Here is a 22190-nt window from a genome sequence, read left to right on the forward strand (position 1 = left end):
ATCGAAATTTTGGCAAATACTGTCGATCTTGGATTTAGGCTTTTAATTGCCCTGAACAACTACAACCTTTCGAAATGCTCAAACTTTAACTCGCAATGGGCGTATCTCTTTTCACTAAATTTAGATTATTTTTATTTTTATTTTCGACTAATCATAAGTAAACGTCGGACGGTCTGGAAGGCCAAGCAAACGGGCCCATGAACGGGCCCATGATGTGGAACCTAAGGGCGCCTGTTCACACTGCGTGGACTGCTCTGGCCATCCTATAAAGGCCCACCGGACAAGCTCGTCGATTCACTTCATTCCCTTTCTAATGTCTGAAGCTCCTATCTAGGCGGCTGCTTTCTTGCCCGTGGCACCCGATACTTCATCTTGAGTGCACTCGCAGGGTTGGCTGAGCGCCTGCAAGGCCAGCCGGCAGCCTTACCCTGTGATCAGCAATACAGAGTGACTAATCAAAATTGGGACTTGGCTGCAAACTCGAGCCAAGGGAAAGATTTGTTGAGTTTTTCTTGAGTTTTCTAGGATATGTGGACATTTTTTAAAAATATTTTAAATACTTTTTTGGGAAAAAAAAATGCAAGAATGTCATTGGTGATTGGAACTCGTTGAAGAGTCAGTGAACTAACTGACTCTCTCTCTCTCTGTTTTTTTTTTTTTTGTCCAACGCAAAAAAAAAAAGGGGTTGGACCAAATTGAGGAAGAATGTGGTGGAAAGTGTGTGATCGAGCAGATTGAAGGCAATTAGAATTAAACGAAAATAAATTTGACGGGGAAAGTACCAAAATATTCCTAAATCTATTGCACCGGTACAAATTTGATGCATTCGACGCTCCATCCTAAATACGTAAAAGGGTCATGTTGCATACCCCAAAAAAAAAAAAATCAATTTGGAAAATCGATGTCGAGGAAATCAAGATTATATATGGCTTAACAAAAGTAACTAAAAGAAAAGGGGAAAGGAAGGCAAATGCAACCACTCGTCTCTTTGCATTTAAAGAAAGGTAGAAGCCACTAAAAATACTAAAGTATGCGCATTGTGACATATTTATCTCAATTTTTTTTTGAAATATCAAAAGCCTCAAATTTGTATCCGTGTGATAAATTTACTCCAAATTTATTCTGACACAAAAAACCCTAGACTTATGTCCATGTGACGTATTTATCCCGAACTTTTTTTATGACACCAAACATCCTAAACTTAGACTCGCGCCGCACATTTATCTTCCGTCGAGTTTTTTCTTTCCCTTTTTCTTTGTTCCCTTCCTCCATCTTTACTGTCACTGCCGCTGTCCTTATCGTAGCTATTGCCACCGTTCTTACCGTCGTCAAACCAAGAAAGAAAACGAATGAGGAAGTCAAAGCAAAGGCAAAAGAAAACAAGGAAAAAAAAATATGCAATGAGATGACATATTTTTGTTATGTGAGCATCACATCGGTATCTTTTGCTTTCTGTCGTCCATGTAGCCAGTCACATAAAATTTTTAGCAGCATTCTTTACCAGAATTTTGACAGTGGATCATTGCAGAAATCGAATTTAAAAATTAATTGAATTGTATCACGCGGGTATAAATTTGTGGTGAATGTGTCATATGATGCAAGTTTGGGGTTATTGATATCACGGGAAAACGTTTTAGGTAAATATGTCATACGATTGTAAATTTAGAATTTGTAATGTCACAAAATTTTTTTTAAATAATTCCTTTGCCCCTCTTTTTTTTTTTTTTTTTTTAATTTTGGGGCTAGAAAATGTTAACATCAATACACCCTTTTGCTTTTTGGATTTTTCATTTGACTTTTGAATGAGATACATAAGCTTTCATCAGCTTTTGATTTGGGGTGCAGGAAGCCTTTTTGGCTAATAAAATATTCCCAGCCACATGCATGAATCTTGCACTCCAAGTTATCAAAACGAATGAGCCGAACCAAAACAAAAGTAGCCAAAGATGGGAATAAAATGAAATAAAACTACGTTGGACTCTCCTTTTCAGAATTGTTCTAGCCCCATTGCTCTCTCTCTCTCTCACACCACACGCACCAAGAAAACTTCTAGTCAATGAAGGGCCAAACATGGACCATGGACCACCTTGGTCACCAAGAAAACATCTTGCGTGCAATTCCTACTAAAATTTTCGACAATCAATTCAAGGCGTAAAGTTACTTGTTCTTTCTCTCCGTCGTGGCGAGAGCAAGGCTATTTTGGTGTGAATCGAATCAAACATTGATTTTGACTAATTTCGAGCAGAGCACAAGCCTCGGCTATTTTAGACGAAATGGAGGAACAAGTTCTAGTAAGCATTGAGAGAGTGTGAGAAGATAAGAAGTCGAGGCGCTTTCGACTTCTACTTCGACTTTGAACTTTTGGCAAATATTGTTGATCTTGGATTTCGGCTTTTAATTGCCCTAAACAACTACAACCTTTCCAAATGTTCAAACTTTAACTCGCAATGGGCGTATCTCTTTTTACTAAATTTAGATAATTTCTTTTTTATTTTCGACTAATCATAAGTAAACGTCAGACGGTCTGGAAGGTCAAGCAAACGGGCCCATGATGTGGCACCTAAAGGTCGCCTGTTCTTTGGACCAAAAAAAAAAAAGGTCGCCTGTTCACACTGCGTGGACCGCTCTGACCATCCTATAAACGCCCACCAGACAAGCTCGTCGCTTCGCTTCGTTCCCTTTCTTCAATCTTCTTCCATTGATTCTCTCTCTCTCTCTCTCTCTCTCTCTCTCTCTCTCTCTCTCTGAAAAAGAGTCCATCGTTGCTCTGTTTCTTCTCCAGCAGAGCCAGAGCTTGCCGGTGCAAAGGATCAGAGAAATGGAGAACAGGGACAAGACAAAAAGGACGACCCACAAGGCAAGATCAAGACTACCACCAAAGAGAGGCCAGATTAAAGTCAAGATCTTCAAATTATTGGCGAATCAAATCGTCAAGCTCGCCAAAATGGGTGCACGGAGACAGAGGAAGGCATGCTGTTGCAATTGCAAGTTCGCCTCCGTAACGCCACTTGAAGACACGTAGCCCCCAGGCGCTGCAAGCATCATCTTTCAGGAGATGGATAACGATCGGTTTATGATTTCCCTTTTCATCTTGGTTTTACTTTTTGTACAGTGGTTTAGAATACTTTTCATGTTCATCCCCGAGTGGGATCGGTTGAAGAGTCGCTGATCCAGAAGCAGAGCATGACTCATTGCATACCCAGTAAAAGCTCGTAGCTTCTTTAGTGGGTGCTTCTGTACTATTAGAGAGATGTAAATATAAGAAATCTCAACGGAAGGCGAGTCCCTTTCTTGGAGAGCATCAAGCATGTTGTTAGTTTTGTGCTCTGTTTTCTGAGTCTTTAGTTTTGTGCTCTGTTTTCTGGCACTCTACTTCATTACACATTAGCAATTTCATATACCATTTATCGAAGATCATAACCCTCCACCTCTCTCAAATCGATGGTGTCTTTCTGTCAATTTTTCTTTCGGGGGGAAGAAGCTTTGCGATCTTCCAAAATGTTGAGAAAGAGAGTCTAAGAGTGAAAAAAAAATGCAGCTTTATGAGAGAGATTTTTCTGCATTTCGAATGTTCATCTTCTTTCTGTCGTCTTTTCGGACGCATTTTCTTTTCTCGGGGAAGTTTGAAGGGGGTGACGGAGTCCCGTCCATGTGCGGCTTCCAGCTTCACTTTGGGTCAAGAAAGCACAAAAGCAGACAGTCCATATACACCTTACGGCTCCGTTTGTTTCTTTTTTTAAAAATAAGCCGTTTGTTATAAGAAGAATGATATAAATGATCTATAAATTTTTTAGAGTTCTAACATTATATTGAAATTGGGTTCTATCTCCACGTCGCCTCGCATATGTTATGCCATCGTTGGATTTTTCGAAAGAAAATAAATACCGAAAGAAAGAAAAGAAAAGAAGAAAAGAAAGGAAAAGAAAAGTAGAAAGGTGCTGGGTGATGCAAGGAAGCAAAAAGCCCAGGGGACTGTCCGGACATTTTGCTCCGATGGCGATTGACGGGGATATGAGGTTAATGGGATTAAATTAATTGTTAGGACAATGGGGGGGGATTAAGAGCCACAAATCATCTTTGTGTTCTGCTAAGAGACCTGTGGATAAAGATAAATTTTTTTTTTTTTTGGGTGGGTTGGTGGGGGTTTGGTATAAGCAAAGTAAAGCGGCATAGTTAAAATCCACGTCGACAAAGCCATGGTTAGTGTGGAAAATGTTTCGACTTCTACTTTGACCGGGCGAGGAAGAAAAAGGAATACTAAAAAAAAATAAAGAAAAAAGACGAAAAAAGGAAAAAATAAAATAAAGAAAGTCATTAAAAAATAAATTTTATTCGAAAAATAAAAAAATAAAATTTTCGAATTTTGAAAAAATAAATAAAAACTAAAAGAAAGTAAAAAAATAATTAAAAAGAAAAAATAGTTGAAAGAGAGGAGGAATGAAAAGCGTGGAAAATGTTTTCCTATTTTCAAAATTGAGGAAATCACTTTCCTTAGTTTTAGAAGGTGTTTTTTGTTGACAGAGAAATATTTTCTGTTGACAGCTCATTTTCCGCTCTCCAAACATCTGAAATTGAGGAAAATATTTTTCGAAAAAATATTTTCCATGAAACATTGAAGCCCACATCTTCTGTTTTTGCTCGTTTAATGATATCCCGCGAATAATTTGACCAAGTATAGGCTCCCATCTTAAAGAAACGTGCGTGGAGAACTCCAAACCGAGTCTTTAGCGAACGGGCTTTGAGTTCGTCGTAGAATGGTTAGCATTCCGATCAAATCATGGCGATTGGATGCTCAGCACGGCGGTTTGGCTCTCATAAGGCGGGGATCGACTCCTCAACATAGATCACGATGAGTTCTCGAGACGAGAAGTATAAAATACGCATTTCGAATTAGCATGTGGTGAAAGCGGCAATTCTCATTTTCTCAAGTCTTTCTCTCTCTCTCTCTCTCTCCCTCCCTTTCGCTTGGTGCAACTTAATGAGCTAAATGGAACGGAGAGATTCAACACCTTCTAGAACCATTTCTCTCTCTCTCTTTCTCTCAAACCCACGGCCACAAACAACAAAACGTCTAAAGTCAATCGCTCGAGTAGGACCAACCATGGACCGCCTTGAATTGCGAATCTTTCGTTTCATCTTGCTCGTTAAGAAAACCTTTCGCGTGCAACTCCCTCTAAAATCAACTCAAATGCGTAGATATCCCGTTCTTTCTCTTTGTCGCGATGGGAAATAAATCATTTCCGTGCCAAACCGAGTCGAATTGCTCGCAATTAACTCAAATTGGACCCCGACGATTACAAAATACCGACTTTGCTGATTACAAGTGGAGCACCGGCTCGAGCTATTTCGGGTTGGTGTGATCGCGCCTTGAGATGGAGCAGATGAACGAGTTGAGCTTGCATCAAAGGGATAGACATAAGGACGGCAAGTCAAGGCACTTCCAACTTCACTTTTTCTTCCTTTCTTTTTTTGTTAGATCTTGTCTGATCCCGATTGTTATATGTACTTGCCCAAAACGCACGAAACCTTTCGAAAGGTTGAAAATGTTACTCCGTAAAGTTGTATATGAATTTTTCATAATTTTTTCTAAATTTAGATAATACATTTTATTCTAGAATTTTGGAGCCAAAGTCGTAAATCGAATGACGCCGTCGAGAAAGGGCAGGGCAAAACAGGGCCCATAACGTTGGACCAAAGGCGCCTTTTCACACACTGTGTGAACCGCTCTGACCACCTTTAGCTCAGCCCTCATGTGAGCCCCCCACCAGTCGAGCTCATCGCTCCACTTTGTCCCCTTTCTTCAATCTTCTTCCATAGACTCTCTCTCTCTCTCTCTCTCTCTCTCTCTCTCTGTGAAACAGAGTCCGTCGTTGCTCTGTTTCTTCTCCAACAGAGCCAGAGGTTACCCGTGTAAAGGATCAGAGAAATGGAGAACAGGGAGGAGACGAAGAAGACGACCGTCAAGCCCGAATCACGCCTACCGCCGAGGAGAGGTCAGATTAAAGTCAAGATCTTCAAGTTATTGGCGGATCAGATCATGCGACTCGCGAAGATGGTTGTACATGTACTGAGGAAAGCATGCTGTTGTGGCCGCCAGTTTGACTCTGTGGAGCCCCTTGAAGACACGTAGCCTCCCTCCTCCGCACGTTGCTCGGCGTCATTATTCAGGAGTACGCCGATGGATTGGTGCATGATTTTCCTTTTTCAATGTACTTTTTCTTTTCTTTTGTATAGTCGATCAGAATTCTTTTCTTCATGTGTATCTCGAGTTCTTCCTTGATATGGGGATAAGAAGAAAATCGACTAATCCGGAAGCAGAGCATGGCTCATTTCTCTTTTTCTCTCTCTCTCTCTCTCGGGCCGACATCCAATGGCGGTCCTCCACCTTAGATATGCAGGTCGCGACCTCTAGAAGCGCCCTCTGATATGATGATGCAGAGGCCGCGCGCCTCGACTCCTGATATGGCTGATCTTGGATCTGACTGGGGGAGAGAGAACTGGGCAGTGCTCGAGCCGGATTCATGGCGGTGAGGCTGAGCAGCGTGGGCAGTAGTGGTGAGGGCGAGCCCACGGAGGTCGAGTGTGGTTGGTGGGAGTGAAGCCCTGTTTGGCAGTGTGTGGTGGTGGACGGGTCCGGTGGCGGTGGTTCTTGAGTCCGGGTTGTTTGAGGGAAGTGGGGACAGTTGGCGGCCGCGCGTGGAGGAGGAGGTGGTGGTGGTTTTTGAAGTTTTAAGGCGTTTGAGGACAGCGACGGCCGGGCCGAACAATTTTGTTTCGTTAACAACTATGTATCATTCTAAGATGGCACATGGGCGCGGTTTTAGGGTGGCATCATCATTTTTCAGTCCGTTGATTTATCCGAAACCTCGTATTAAAAACGTGTTTTAAGAAAACAAGAACCGTTCGGGAGGAGTTGCGTACGCTTCACATCGACCTAATCTCACATTTCTAGAACTATACTGTCTAGTGGTTGAGATTATCTAGCACATTGACTTTATACTTAGGACTGATGATGATGATGATGATGATGGGTCATGCATGGATGCATAGGGAATGAGTGTTGATGGTGTTATGTGCATCGCATGGGTGCTGTCGTTTTCACTCCCAACATCACAAATCCTTTTGAGTTTGCTTTTCTCACCATTTCCTTTCTTTTCTTTTCGTCATTTTTCTTTTTGTTCTCCTTTTCTAGTGCCTAATGACCATGAAGCACCAGCACCACAATGGGATGTTGCAAAGTTATTCCCAAATTTCTCGCCTCACTAATCATAAAACGGCATATTTATGCCACATATATCTTAGACCGATTTTTTGTTTCGCAAAAAAAAAATCTAAATCGACACGTTCGTGACCAGTCAACCAAAATTTAGTGGAAAAAATTAGGGACTCTGGCATAGTTTTCAAAATGCGAGAGCTTTTAATCTCAATTCATTTTCTTCACATCCGGCTTCCCAAGAACGACGTCACTTAAGAGATCTATTTCCGTTGAATTTTCTCTACGACACGACGCCGACCGTCCAACTTGCTCGTCACTTGCATTTCCACATCAGTAATTAAACGTAGATAATAAGTTGATACACATTGAAACAGAACAAACCAATTCAAAGAAACATTTGGAACAGAGCTCCCACTCTCAGAAACGAAATTCTCCATGGCTAGCCTAACCCCGGGTCTCCTAACGAGCTCTGTCTTATAGACCGTGTTTGAATCTCTTGCCTCTTATCTCTGCTGAATCATCCGTGGTTAGGAGATCCGTGAACATGGAATGATCTGTAAATTCGCAGCAGGATACGACGGATATGATCCATCTTCAGCTGCTCGTTAGCCGAGTGATTGATGCACGCTAACCCGATCTCAATCACCTGCCGAGCTTGTTCGATTGCGGTACTTGCCATCATGATCCTCTCATCCCTCAAGTTCTGCGAATTTCCAGGGAAGTTCTTTCGGATGTGCTCGATAAAACGGGCCTCGCCCGCCTCGAGATCTCCCATTTTCCCTCTGTTTGTGATCATCTCCAACAAAAGAACTCCGAACTTGTGCTTGTCTGATTAAGAAAATGGCCAAATTACAGTCTTAAGTGTTGCAATTTTGCTAAACAATCGGATGAAGGGAAATTGCAGGTTGAGACACAAATGAACTTACTCTTCGAGGTGTTGTTTCGACTGTCGAACTCGAACCGGGCAATCAGCGGCTCGAGATTTTCGGACAGGATAATACTGCTGGTCCTGAGATCATACCCCACTTGAGGCCAAGATTCATGCAAATAACACATGCCTTCCATGACTCCAACCAATATTTTCAATCTGTGCTTCAACGGTGGAGCTCTCTCTGTCAACCACATCTCCAGGCTCTCTCCGTCCGTCCATCTTGTCACGATCGCTCGCGGTACCCAATCCTCGCACCAACCAAGTACTCGCACCAGGTTCTTGTGGCGCAATTGGACGAGAACCTCGCACTCTTCGACGAATTTTCTCTTGCTTTCATTGGAAATCTCACTCCGGTATATCTCGATCCTTACTTGCGTACCATCTCTCAGAATTCCTCTGTAAATGTCGACTCCATCGCTCGTCCCCTCTAAGTTTTCACGTGAGAATCCACTGGTCGCCGCCTTAAGCATCGATGTAGTGAAGTGAACTCTCGGTTGTTGAGATTCCGATGACAGATCGCGCCTTCTAAAACACAGCATGGCGATGAAACCCACAATTAAAATCACCAGAACTGGCAAGCCGATCATCAGAAACAGCGCCTTGACTGCAAAACTCTGTTTGTTCGGAATGAGGCCCGAGTGTACGAAATTACTCGAATTGAACCGCCTGAAGACTAGGCTCTCGGACAATTTACACTCCGAGAAGTGATTGTATGAGAGGTTGAGGACGGTCAGGTTGACCAGCGAAGTCAGCCTCTCAATGGGGAAATCGCCCCGGAGCTCATTGCGGCTGAAATCGAGGGCCTCAACCTGTGCGCACGCCAGAACGCTGGTTGGGAACTCGCCCCTCAGCGAGTTGTTGGAGAAGTCGATGGACCGAATCGTTAGGGGGCAGTACTTCCAGAAGAAGTCGAAGGACAGGTAGAGTGGCGCGATCTTGGGGCGGCCCCGAAGGTCGATCTTGTCGAAGGACTCGACGCAATTAGGATTGTGGGACTCGTTGCAGAGGTGGCTCGCCACGATAGTGGACTTGAAGATCTCATCGAGGTCGTCCAGAGGGCGAGAGTTGCCGCAGTACCGCAGGGAAGGGTTGCAGATGCAGTTGCCGGCGATGGTGGAGTTGAACTCGGGGGGAGGCCGCAGGTTGCGGAGGTCATCGACAACAGTGGTGGAGAGAATTGCTGGGGCGAGGAGAAAGGCCGCGGCCATCGGGAGGAGAAGAGAGGCCATCGGGCGAATTTGCTCACGGTTGGGCATTGTCGACCTCTGAGAAGGGACAGGAATTTCAAATGGGTGGCGGTTTTGGTTTTAACGGCAAAAGGAAGGGAAATTCGCACGTGTGCAACGGGCCCCTCACGTTTCATTTCCCCTTTTCCACATAAATCCTAGAAGATGTTGGAACCTTACATAGTTCATAAAAAGGTCATAAGCCACAAGAATTCCTATACTATGATCACTGTGACAAATTTATCATAATTTTTTTTTTTGCGATACAAAAAATTTCAATTTTATACATGTGTGATACATTTATCTTTCATTAAAGTTCCGTCAATCAAAATAGTTAAAAATCTGGTTATATGGACGCTAGAAAGCAAACGGTGTTGACATGACGTCCACGTGGCTTAAATAAAATAAAAACGACGTTGTTTTGGCTGAACTTTACATATTCCATAAAACTAATAATCGGGCGCATGCGCCTGCGGTGCACGACAACCCTTTTGTCTTGAGAAAATTATGTAAATACTATCTAAACTTTGGTCCAATATACAATATCGTCTTTAAAATTTTAATTCATTTAGTGTGATCTTTAAATGTCTTTGTATATCCAATTTAGTCGGTAAACTGTCAATTTATTGTACCTCAACTTTTCATTAGAAAATCAAACGGTTCACAATTATGCTATTATCCCAAATTGACAATGTCTTTTCATTTCAATTCATTTCTTGGATTAAAAAAAAAATTATTTATTTCTTGTTACATTTTTTTGCTTTGTAGATATTACGATAGTTCCATATAAGTCTATCTTGCTTTGTGGTCTCAATAACAGTAAAAATAGAACCTCGTTAGAGCAGTATTGGGTTGATATTCATAATTTTTCAATTTGGTAATTTACCGATTTAAATAAATTCAGTGAAGAAAATGCAAAATACAAAAATTTGAAATCTTTTATCTACCAAAAAATTAGGAACAAGATTCATATTAACATAAGTACGATGGATCTAGAGATAATGAATATTGTTTTTAGATGTATTTACGAAAACACTTATTTTCCAAATAAAAAGAAATAGAATCCTGTATAAGTATAAATGAGTTTATGTTTTTACTATTATAGAGATCGTAAGTGAAAATACACTTAAATGGACCTACAGTAACAGCTACAAACAACAAAAGGGTAATAAAAAGATAGCATTTTTTTTTTGTTGCTGATTTAGAAAATGGATTGAAGTAAAAGAAATACTCTAAAATTTCAGGAAATAGTGTGGTTATGAAAACTTGTGAATCACATCAAATGACTAATTTGACTTTGTGATGAAAAGTCGATGTACTAGATTAAACATTAACAATAGTTCATTTTTGTTTTCATTCAACAAAGCGATAGTTTAAAAATCACATTAAAAGAATTAGACGTCTAAAAGATAATATTATATATTTGAGCCAAAATTTAATATTAAATAAATTCTCGTCGTCTGAGTACAATCCGGACTCAGGAGTTGCGTGCGCTTCTAGTAGTTCCAGATTATTTAGGACATTGACTTCTAGAACAAATGATGATGAAGACGATGATGGGTCATGTATGGATGCATAGGAAATGGCTGTTGGTGGTGTCATGTGCATGGTGGGGGTGCTTCACTCGTACATCGCAAGTCATTTTGAGTTTGCTTTTCTTACCGTTTTCTTTCTTTGTTTTCATGTTTTTTTCTTTTCTTTACTAGTGACTATGATGCACCACGATGGGATGTTGCAAAGCTGTTCCCAAATTTCTTGGGTCACTAATCATATCGATAAATTGAGCGTGGCGCAAAAGAAATTCAGAGACGCTCATATTTTGGACGTTGGATTGGGCGTAAAAGATGGGATTATATCCCCAAAAAAAAAAAAATCTTAAATTTGTTCATTTATCCCATATTTACTTCAAATTGACTTTCCGTGCAGCAAACAATCCCAAATCGACACGCTCATGATAAATCTACCAAAATGTTAAGGCAAAATTAGAGATTCTAGCGTACTCTCGAAACATGAGGGGAGCTTCTAAACAAATTTTTAACATATTTTTCAATCTCAATCGATTTCGAATCGGGCTTCCATAAAACGACATCGTTTAAAAGACCCATTTCCATTGAATTTCCGCGTCACGCGCCGATCATCCGAGTTGCTTATCGTTCATGTTTCCACATCAGTAATTTAACGTAGATGCAATGGTTTGAAGCTAGCAAAGGGTAGAATCGTCATGGGCATGCTAATTTAAGTTTTTTGCAATATGTAAATTAGTTGGGAGATAAATATGGCACAAGTGTACCAAGTTTGATTTTGTTTGTTTGTTTGTTTGTTTGTTTGTTGGTATTAACTAAGAAGTAATTGGTCGATGACGCCTAAGTCGCTCTTAGCAAAGGCGGCGGCCTCATCTACATCCATCCAAGCCACTAAAATTTTGCTTTTTCAAGGATTCAATGGACCTAGACATTTTCAATTATCCACAGGCGATAGCCATTCTCTTTACGCACGTTCTCACCGTTTGATGTCAGGACACGTGCCCGAAATAGCTGGACACCTCTTGCTTCATATGTGAAATTTAATAATCCAAAAGGAAATATTCTAAAAAAAAAAAACATACAAAAGCAAGCAATTTTCGTATACCTTTTTGGGGCCAACTCATTAATTTAAGCGATTGGTCCGAAATTAGCCTCTCCTTTGACAATGACCCGCCACCGGCCAGTCGGCCGGAAAGCGAACACCAAAATAAAAAAATAAAAAAAAGAGAGAGAGAGAGAGAGAGAGAGAGAGAGAGAAAAACTAAAAAATTGATATTGTTTTGTTTGGAATATGTTGAAAATGCCATTCGCATTCGATGATGGGTCAGCAATACGTCAGGCTTGCCCACGTCATAATTCGACCGACTTTGACCAACTTCCACGCGGACCATATGTTAAAAATGTGAGAGCCAAATAACTTAAGTAGTATCGATACGACACGCAACACGAGATGCCGACATTTCGTGAAAATTTCGACACATCGCAGCACATTGTATTACATGACAAATCATCATTTCCTCCTTTTTTTTTTTTTTCGTGTTGGCTGAATGGATATGTTAATTTTGGGGTATTTGGATATATAACTTAAGCATATATATATTTTTGATAAATTTATATTTTGACCCATAATTTATTGAAAATGCTTAAAATTGACCATGTGTATATCGAAATAATGTGTTGGGATGATGGACATGCGTGTCATTGATGTATCTAGAGCGTTGACAACGTGTCGATCGCATATCTAAAAAGAATCAAAATGTTGGAAAGTGTCAAACATGATATGACACGGAGGCCTTCGGAGAGTGTCGGTGCTTCCTAATCAATAACACGTGAAATTCAATCTGAGGAGACTAGTAAAGTGTCGATTACTCAATTGCGGATTAAATTTGATGTGTCGAACTCAATGAGAAATTTTGTCTTAACCCGTGTATGTTCGTTGATTGATGATGTATAGGCCAAGAAAGGTCAAGATTTCAACTCCCTTACTAAAATTACTTAATGTTACCGTCTAATGTTAAGTTAATTTTGTTAATTTAGTTCTTCTAATCAATTTTGATGGGAAATCGCCGACGTGGACGCCGGCCGTTTTACGTGACACCGACGTGGATTATATTTATCACTTTTCCAAAAAAATTGAATTTTCTTATAATTTTATTTGATTTTATTCTTTTTTATTTTTCATTTTTTTTTTCCTTTTTTTCTTCTAAATCCGGCGAGGGTCGCTGGCCCCGTGCAAAGGACGCCTCTCCAGGTCGTGGCAAGGGTCGGCCGGATTTCCGTAGAAAAAAGCAAAAGGGCGCTTTATTAACTATTAAAAGACCAAATAAAATAAAATAAAATAAAAGACCAATAAAAAAGTTTCCTTTTTTTTATTATATGGATTGGAAATATGTTAATTCTCAACTCGTTAACACATTAAGTTTTTAGACAATCCATTTATGATCGACTTAAATTTATTTTTAGAACTTTAGAAAGCTCATTTATGAGTTAAGAAAATCAATTTATGAGCGGCACCATTATATATGAGTTAAAATATGGGTTACGAACTCATTTGTCCCCTCCACATAAAATGGATTGATAAAATAGATTTCAAGTTTTGAGATATGTACGATAAGTTTTAAGTTAAAAAAATTGAGAAACCGATGTCCACATTATAGGTTTTGAGTCTCGGGGGAATCGAGTCGACCAAAGTGCTTGTCCCCGCTCGAGAAGGGCAAGCGAAAACTGGTCCATAAGTTGGAAACCTAAGGACGCCTGTTCTCAAACCGCTCCGGCCACCTTTGACTCAGCCCTCGTTTAAACCCCCACCTGCCAAGCTCGTCGTTTCACTTCAGTCACTTTCTTCATTCTTCTTCCATTCTTCTCTCTCTCTCTCTCTCTCTGGGGAAACAGAGTCTTCTCAAGCAGAGCCAGAGCTTGCCTTTGTAAAGGATCATAGAAATGGAGAAGAGGGACGAGACGAAGAAGACGGCCTACAAGCCAAGATCAGGACCACAGCCAAAGAGAGGTCAGATTAAAGTCAAGATCTTCAAATCGTTGGCGGCCCAAGTAATCAAGCTCGCGAAAATGGGTGTGCATAAACAGAGGAAAGCATGGTTGTTGCAGTTGCCAGTTCGCCTCCGTAACGCCGCTTGAAGACACGTAGCCTCCTCGGCGTTGCTCACATCAATTTTCGGGAAGATAACAATTGGCGCATGGTTTTTCCTTTTTCATTTTGGTTTTTAATTTGTACAGTTGAATAAGAACATTTTTCATGTTCATCTCGAGTTCTTCCTTGATACGGGGATTACTAGTAGCAAATTGACTAATCCAGAAGCAGAGCACGGCTCACTGCGTACCTGGTAAAAGCTTGTAGCTTCATTTCATGGTTGCTTCTACAATCTTACAGGGCTGTAAATAGAAGAAATTTCAATGTTTGCCATCGCTACTCTCTCTCTCTCTCTCTCTCTCTCTCTCAGGTCGACCTCCAATGGGGGTCATGTCTGTGAGTCAAGGCCTCAGCGAGGCCGCTCTAGAAATCGCGGCCTCTGATATGAGGACGCACAGGTCGCGTGCCTCGACTCGTGATCACGACCTCCATTGGAGGTGGCGAACTCAAATCTGTTGGTCATGGCTATCTTTGATCTGACTTAAGGGAGAGAGAGTTGGGTCGTCCTCGAGCTGGTTTCATGGACGCGAGGCTAAGCAGACTCGGCGATGGTGAGAACAAGTCCATGGCGGTTATCTGTGGTTTGGTAGTGGCGGCGGCGGCGGGGCGGTGGCCAAACCTGGTGCTGGTGGTTTTTGATTCTGGGTTTGCTTGATGGAAGTGGGATTTTGGTGTGTTGGAAGACGGCGAGGAGAGACAGAGACAGGATTTGGGTAAGCACACGGGGGAAGCTGGTGTAGATATTTAACGGTTAATTTAACAGTGTCAGTGCCACATTCTATATGATTTTCGCTTGTACGGTTAGGAATAATTAATTAATCAATTAATTTTTTTATTATCAATAATAATTTATCTTTAAAGGCTCTTGACTTTTTTTTGTATGAGCGATCATTTTTTTTTAATTTTTTTGAGATAATTTATTTTTTACGAAATAAAAAAAAATTTTACTTTTTTATTTTCTGATGGCTCTGAATTTTCTATCTGCGACTGCGAGGGATGTTGCCAAATGAGAAAGAATCAGAATGATTTCAGTGCAGTCATCAGGCAAACTAGAAGCATCAGCTCTCACGGCAGCAAAAAATATCGTACACAGTAACCCTATCCTTGCCGTCCTATTACACGCCAAACTCTAGGATAATGTCTTTTAAAAAAGCGTAATCAAAGAATCATGGCGTAAAACAAAAAAATTAGATTCTTCGAGGGAGTTAGCGTGCGCTTCTCATCTACCTAATACCGCATATTATAACTACACGGCCTAGGTGTTGAAATTACTTATGACATAAGACTTTATAGAATTCCCTGACTGGTAAAGTTCTTGCAAGCTGTAAAAAATATGAGCAGTTTCTGTTCACGCATGGCCTCGTGGAGGGTGTCATGCATGAGTATAGCTCCGTATACTATGCGTACATGCATGGTACGACACGATGTTTCCCACGTTATTTGAGTACGAGGAATATACGTTCTTTAAATACACACGACATCTCTACATTTGTAAGCTTCAAATTTCGAATCGAACTTCTTAATGGGGTAACAGGGTTCGGTTTTGTCCTCAAGCTTATTCCGAATGCACAGCCCCGTCGTTTACGTATGACCCGTCTCCACCTTATGGGTTGGGCTTTCCGAATAGTGAATTATGTTTTCTCGCTTCTTTCTTTTTGTCATTTTCACCCACTATTCTAAAAATTTAAACTGTTAGATGAATGCGTGGTTTAATGTTTAATTACTCTAACACAATATTCGGGATATTTCGTGGAAAAGCAGGGGGCCAATTCATCAATTAAGAACTCGATAACTTCATTTTGGGACATATTAAGAAAATGTCATTGCGTTCGAGGATGGGTCAGCAATCTCCTTTGAAAATCTCAGCGTCTTACGTCAGGTTGCTGAATCCATAATTCGTCAAATTGAGTTTGACAGACTTTCACATAGACCTTATGTTAAAACTGTCGAAGCCCAACTAAAACATATGAAATTTCATACGAAGGACGTTAGTAAAGTGTCAATCGTTCAGTCGAGAGATTAGTTTTACGTGTTTACTTTTCTCATCGGATAATTAAAGTTAGAAATCCGCAACTTGACAATTATGTTTGAGACTATCTCCATTGATTGATGATGTATAGGCAGAAAAGCGTCAAGATTTCAACTACCATACTAAAATTATGTTAAAAGAACATTAGAGTGTCAATATTTGTGTACGTCGCTCATTTTAATATCAATATTTTTTTTTTATCACTTAAGTGCCAATTTTTTTTTTTTAAAAAACGGTTATTTCAATGCCAACTCCGGTGAGCTTCGCTGGAAATCTAACATGACATCCACGTGACTCACCGGAGCTGCCAAGTCAACAATAACAAAAAAAACCCAAAGTTAAATTTTTTTAAAAACTTAAAAAAAAGCTAAACAAACTAAAAAAAAAAAAACTTGTAGCAGCTAGGGCTTGGAAGCCCTCGCCGCCGTCGCCCCCCGGCGGGCAAGGGGTGGGGGATGCCCAAGGGGTCGCCGAGCCCCAACGACCCCTGTCGAGGCCGGTCTCGCAAACCCACGCCGAGGCTCGGCGACCCCCTTGGGCCATCCCCCACCTCTTGTCGGCCATAGCCGGCGAGGGTGGGGTAGCGGTGGTGAGGGCTCACAGCCCTCAACGCTGCAACTTCTACTTAGTTTTTTTTTTTTTTCAAATTTTAGGCTATTTTTCTGTTGAATTTTAATTTTTAAAAAAAGTTAACTATTTTTAAGTTGAATAGTCCACGTGGATAGATTTTTTTTTAAAAAATTGACACGAGATATTAAAAAATGCCACGTGTACTGTTTAGCTGGAATTGGCACTTAAGTAATCTTTTTTGGTCGGAATTGGTACTTAGGTGATCATTTTTTTTTTCCAATTTGGTACTTAAATGATAAAAAAAAAAGTGTCACTAAAGTGAGCACCGTACACAAATATTGACATTCCTAGTGTCCTTTTGTCCTAAAATTACTTAAGCTTACAGAGTAATAGTAAGCAAAATAATATAACAATGCAAGATTCATTTTGCTCAAAATATCACAAAAAAAAACAAACAAACAAAAAATTGTCATACATATGGAATGGTACGATAAACAAAGTATTGATTACGAAATCACACACATATAACAAGTACGAGAAAAATCCATGTACTGTAAACGACAAAATATTTCTCCCAGAGGAAGATTAGACTTGCTTTGCTACCACGAAATATTCGAATTACTCTGTTCCATGGCGAAAGAAATGAACTTCAAAAGACTTGCAGCTATCGACCGTACATTCGCGGTAAATGATCCTCCTCCTTTTGGCAAGAGGGGGAAAAAGGACGACTCTGTCTCCGAAGACCGCTTCTATCTTACAGGCAGAATCGGGAATCTGTATACAAGAAGCATTTGGCAAATAGTAAGAATTTCCATCTCCCCCATGTTCCCCACGTATTATTACTTGAGCCCCTTTAGCTGAAGTAGTGACTAGTGAGACAGACTATCCATTCTGTATAATCCACGGCGAATCCGCCCCAGATTGATGAGTCCGGATTCTTTGTGACAAAAACAAGGCCCGTCAGTTTAAAGACTAGCAGAAGCTCTACAACTATCAGCTGCTCAAAATGCAGTCCACCGCCTCTTCGACCGTATCAACAATATGCCAAACGATGTGAAGGCGCGATGCTCAAAAGCTGAACCCCCATCTGCACCAATATTCCGTTAAAGTAGATTCGCGTTCTTATGGAAAATTGCAACTCAACTTCTTTTGCAACGGGAACAAACTTTTTCAGATATCCTTCTGGCCCTTTGTCAACTTACCAGATCTCCAGGAAAACTCGTGTCATTCTTTTCTCCCTTGAATAAACCTGTTCTGGTCAAAATAGAGAACCAAGGATGTCCCGCCTGAAAATCAAGCATAAGTTCTCTTACTTTAAGTATTAAGCCGAAAATAGAAACGGTACTAAGAAGCCAGGGGTGGATAGTGGCTGCAACTAGCACGAAGCAATAGGTTCAAGATCCACATCTTAACCAACCTGTTGAGCACCCTTGATGTCTATAGAAGCATTTTCGCCGACCATGTGAATGGTACAAAAGGAAATTGACTGGGGATGTCCATCATCCATGCCTCGAACATCACAGTGTGAAAGTGAGTAGTCTCAGCGTCATTTCAGCATTGTCAAACACTAACGGATTAGGTTTGCCGCAATAAACATATTCCAAAGGATGATGATGAATGCCGCATATATCAAAGAAAAGCACCCGAGTTAGAACAGTTAAGGGACTGTTAGGTGCTTGAGGGATTTGACAAGGGGTTTAAGGCTTTATCAGTGTCTTTCAGCTATTGGTTTTCACAAGAACTTCCATTGAAGTGTTTGAAACTTGATTTTAAAGCTTTAACTCATGACCGGTTAAGACTTATTAGGCGTACTTTAAATGCTGAACATATCCATTTTCTTAACGCATAATTATTTTCATCTGAAGTGATTCAAGTTCATTTTTAATTTTGTAGAATTCTTTGTTGCATTAAAAGTCACTAGCCGGACTTTTGCCCACTCTTATATCAAACACTTGGTTCGGAAGGAGAAGCCATAATTTAGAGGGAGAAGGAAGGGTGGGAAAGCCCCCCAAATAGACACTACAAGCAATCCATGAGTTGATGAAGAGGCAGTAGAAATTCAACGATGCATTTTGAAATCCAATCATAACGATAGGAATCAACTTTTACATATCCAGTAGTTGCAATGACATACTTGAAGTCGCAGGAGTCTAAGAAAACAACACTCTACCTCTTGAAGACACTCTATAAAGCAATTCTAAAGGCACCCATCCCGAGTCGCTCCAGCGGAAAAGCAGCCTGCACTGAGTACTCTTTGACTAATTTCAGAATTGTAAACTTTAAACTAGAGAGGTGAAGATGATGCATCCAAGAGAGATTCACATGTTTTCAGCCAATGAAACAACCTGATATTCAAGATCATCAGTTGCGAAATACAAATGTGGTTGATGTCCACCCGATTGTCCTGGAAGCCCTCCAGACCTTAGAATGTCACAGAGAACCTGTTGCATTTGTTCTGTTATTGCAGAGCTATTACGGTAGAGTCCAGACCTTAGACTGCACGTGTTGTAAAATTTTTCATTGTACCTAACAGAACTAAATGATTAAAGGAAATCCAGAGGCAGATTCTATCTTATAGTACCATAATGATACTGGATTCCACTATTGGACATGGAAACTGACACACATCCAGGGGATACGAAAACTTGGAGGAGGTATAACATAATGCAAATGGATGCATTAATTAACAGAACTGTTATATTGAAAGAAGATAATATGGTGGGATACCTGTATGTCTCTGGCCCAATCTACCAGATCAATGACAACAAATGCAGCCTGCACTCTCTCTCAGAGAAGACATCACACTTTGGTCCCAAATCCTTGAGGCAGACATCATCACTTGTCCAGGCTTTGTATTGAGATACCGGATCAATGTTATCAAAACAGGATGCATATTCATCCATCGATAAAACTTTTCTGCAAGAAAAAATCCCTCAGTTACTCTCAGAATTCTAGTTTTAGAGAAACCAGTAAAGATGAATAAATCGAAGATATTAGGCTAGTACTTACTTGAAACCATATCCAGACATCACTAGAGCAGGGTTTTCCTTCCAACTGGCAACGATGAGTTCATTTTCGTATCTGGAAAACATCACCAATTTATCATACATAAAGCTTACCCAAAGAAAATCATACATAAAGGTAGATTAACTTACTGCATCATTAATATTCATGGACAAAGACCCAACTTAATGATATAAGACTTAATTGTCATTTAATAGTCTTACATTCAAAAGGCAAGACTAGTACTTTGCAAAAAAATTTAGACTTTGACAAGTGGATCATCTTTGATGAAAATGATTTTTATCATCAAGGAATTAAACAGGAGAAATACCATATACCATAGGTAAGCAATAAAGGTCAGGTCTTTCACATCAATTTGATACAAAGTCCATGATGGGTTTTGCAAGCATAGTTTATCAAGTCACTTAATTAAAAGGATCGCAGAAATGCAGTTGCAGATATAGGCACGCAAATTTAAAACCATCAATTACGCAAGTGTAAAACTTTCAAAAGCACTAATTTGAATTAAAACTGCAGATTGCTTTCATGAAACCAATTGAGTACCTATTCAACAGATTTCTGAAAGGAGAATGACCCTGCAACACCTGCAAAAGGATAGCATAAAGAAAGCAAACTGTGGCAAGGGCTCCATCAGTCATGCCATGGTCGACATATAAATGTAAAAAAAACATGGTCCATTCTACAAGTCCACTTAGAAACAGTACCTGAGCAGGTTAAATGTTCACTCCCAGGAGCTGACTCAGTTCAAGTGCTCGCGTAGACTCTGGAATACCACCTCCGATCAGATAACATGAGACAGTTTGCCATTAGTAATCATGTGATTTATAAGCACATTGCAATGTTTACGGGTTTACTCTCCTCTTCCAGATAAAACCTCTCGGATAACGACAATGCCCAGAGAATCACAGCTAAAATTCTACTGAGGACAAAGATTGAACCATGAGTTTTCACAACTAGTAAATGTCAACGAGTTGACACAAAGATGAGATGTCAAACTAATGTAAAGGCGTAACATAATGATCAGAAAGAGCCCCGCAATCTAATCATCTAGAAGCAACCAGTACTGGCTCACCGTTAGTCAAGAACACAAAGGGAACCTTCAAAACGCCTGCAGAACAACGGTAATGACAATTATATGGAAAACGAAAACCTCACAAAAAAAAAAAATTAGGATAAAAGTACTCGGGACGATCAGGAAAAAGTGAATTTTACCGTAATCATCGTACAATTGTCGCGAAGCCTGGGAAGAGCCTCCGATCGGAACACGTCCCCGAAGAATTACTCCATCGATGTCGAACGCAACTCCGAAAGAAGACCTGCATGTACACCATGAAAGCTCCCATGAATTGAGAGCCTTTCTTTCGATTTCCAGACGGTTACAGAACGAAGAGAAAGCACCCAACCTTGTCGGCCGCGATTGGAGGGGAGAGGAGACTGCAGGTTTGTACAACACGAATGGAGATCCGCCTCGGAGCTGAGAAACCCTAAAAGCAGAGCGGAGTCGCACCTCATCACTCGCTCAGAGCAGAGTGTCTGCTCTGTTCGCGGTCGGTAATGCAACGATGGACATCCACGTAAACTTGAGAGCCCTGCTAACGTAACAGGCAGTGTCCGTCGTCCTCGTGAAAGTAAAAAAGCGAGAACATTTTACCTACAAAAGGGCTTAGAGTGGAATTTACTTTAAATAAGGGTTTGAAGTGGCCAACCCTTCAACAAAGATCTGAAATCGACGAGCTTGAGATCTCAAATAAGGGAACGCAACAATCTCGTGAGCTTCAGTCCATTGTCCGCCATCCACCATCGTCTCCTCGCTCCCAGGTTCTATTGTCCGCGAGCTTCAAGTTCGTCTTCTCAAGCCCATGCTTATTCATGTCCGTTGGATTCTTCCTTCGTTTGTAATTTCAGAAACAGGTTTCTAGCTTTCTAATTTTAAAAGTATAAGGAGGCTGATCTTGCCGAATCAATAGTGCAAGATGGTCTTCATCAAATGTTTTGTGGCTCTTCCTTTTAGGCTTACAATAATTATTGTGGCCTTTCCCTTATTAAGTTACTTTGAACAGTAATATAACTCGAGCATGGCATGCTCATTTTGTAAGATTTGTGCCGGTGATTTAACTCCTTTCACGCATGCACATGCGAGCTTTAATTTTCCAAAAGCTTTCGATTGTGATCAATGTTAAAATATTTTAGAGCAGCAGTTATAAGATTGTGTTTACCACAATGTTAAATGTGGGTAGGAGTACATTTATTTGAGAAGTCTTAAATAAGGTTCAATTGTTTTGTCAACTCACATGATGCGGTAGAAGAACACTCCCTCAGCCCCATCTAAGCCACAACTGAGAACTACTTCAATTTTTGGCAACATCTCAAGCTCATTGTAATATATGGATGAAGATGAAGGTATCTATCTTGCCTTAACTATGTCCTAAAGCTATTCTTTTCACTTTATTTTGTTTTGACGAATTGATTATTTTTTTTAATTAAATTTTAGGTAAAGAGGAAGATGTAAGGATCTCAACATGA

General features: G+C 40.4%; 1 protein-coding gene and 1 pseudogene across 1 annotated transcript; both read right to left on the bottom strand.

Moving 5' to 3' along the window:
• Positions 1-7632: 7632 nt before the first annotated feature.
• LOC115754105 (leucine-rich repeat receptor protein kinase MSP1) lies at positions 7633-9395 on the bottom strand. The gene is made up of 2 exons (XM_030693033.2): positions 8143-9395; positions 7633-8044 (listed from the first exon to the last, which is right to left on the bottom strand). Exons 1-2 carry the CDS (start codon positions 9374-9376, stop codon positions 7734-7736), a joined length of 1545 nt encoding a protein of 514 aa, XP_030548893.2. The 5' UTR covers positions 9377-9395; the 3' UTR covers positions 7633-7733.
• An 8440-nt stretch (positions 9396-17835) lies between these two features.
• LOC115754081 lies at positions 17836-21468 on the bottom strand (annotated as a pseudogene).
• Positions 21469-22190: the final 722 nt, after the last annotated feature.

Source organism: Rhodamnia argentea, chromosome 8 (assembly GCF_020921035.1).
Source record: "Rhodamnia argentea isolate NSW1041297 chromosome 8, ASM2092103v1, whole genome shotgun sequence".
Classification (NCBI taxonomy): domain Eukaryota; kingdom Viridiplantae; phylum Streptophyta; class Magnoliopsida; order Myrtales; family Myrtaceae; genus Rhodamnia; species Rhodamnia argentea.

Coding starts and splice junctions, on each gene's coding strand:
- LOC115754105 (XM_030693033.2), bottom strand. CDS start 9,376: ATGGCCTCTCTTCTCCTCCCGATGGCCGCGGCCTTTCTCCTCGCCCCA. Junction 8,045..8,142: donor TCGAAACAACACCTCGAAGA/GTAAGTTCATTT, acceptor TTTCTTAATCAG/ACAAGCACAAGTTCGGAGTT.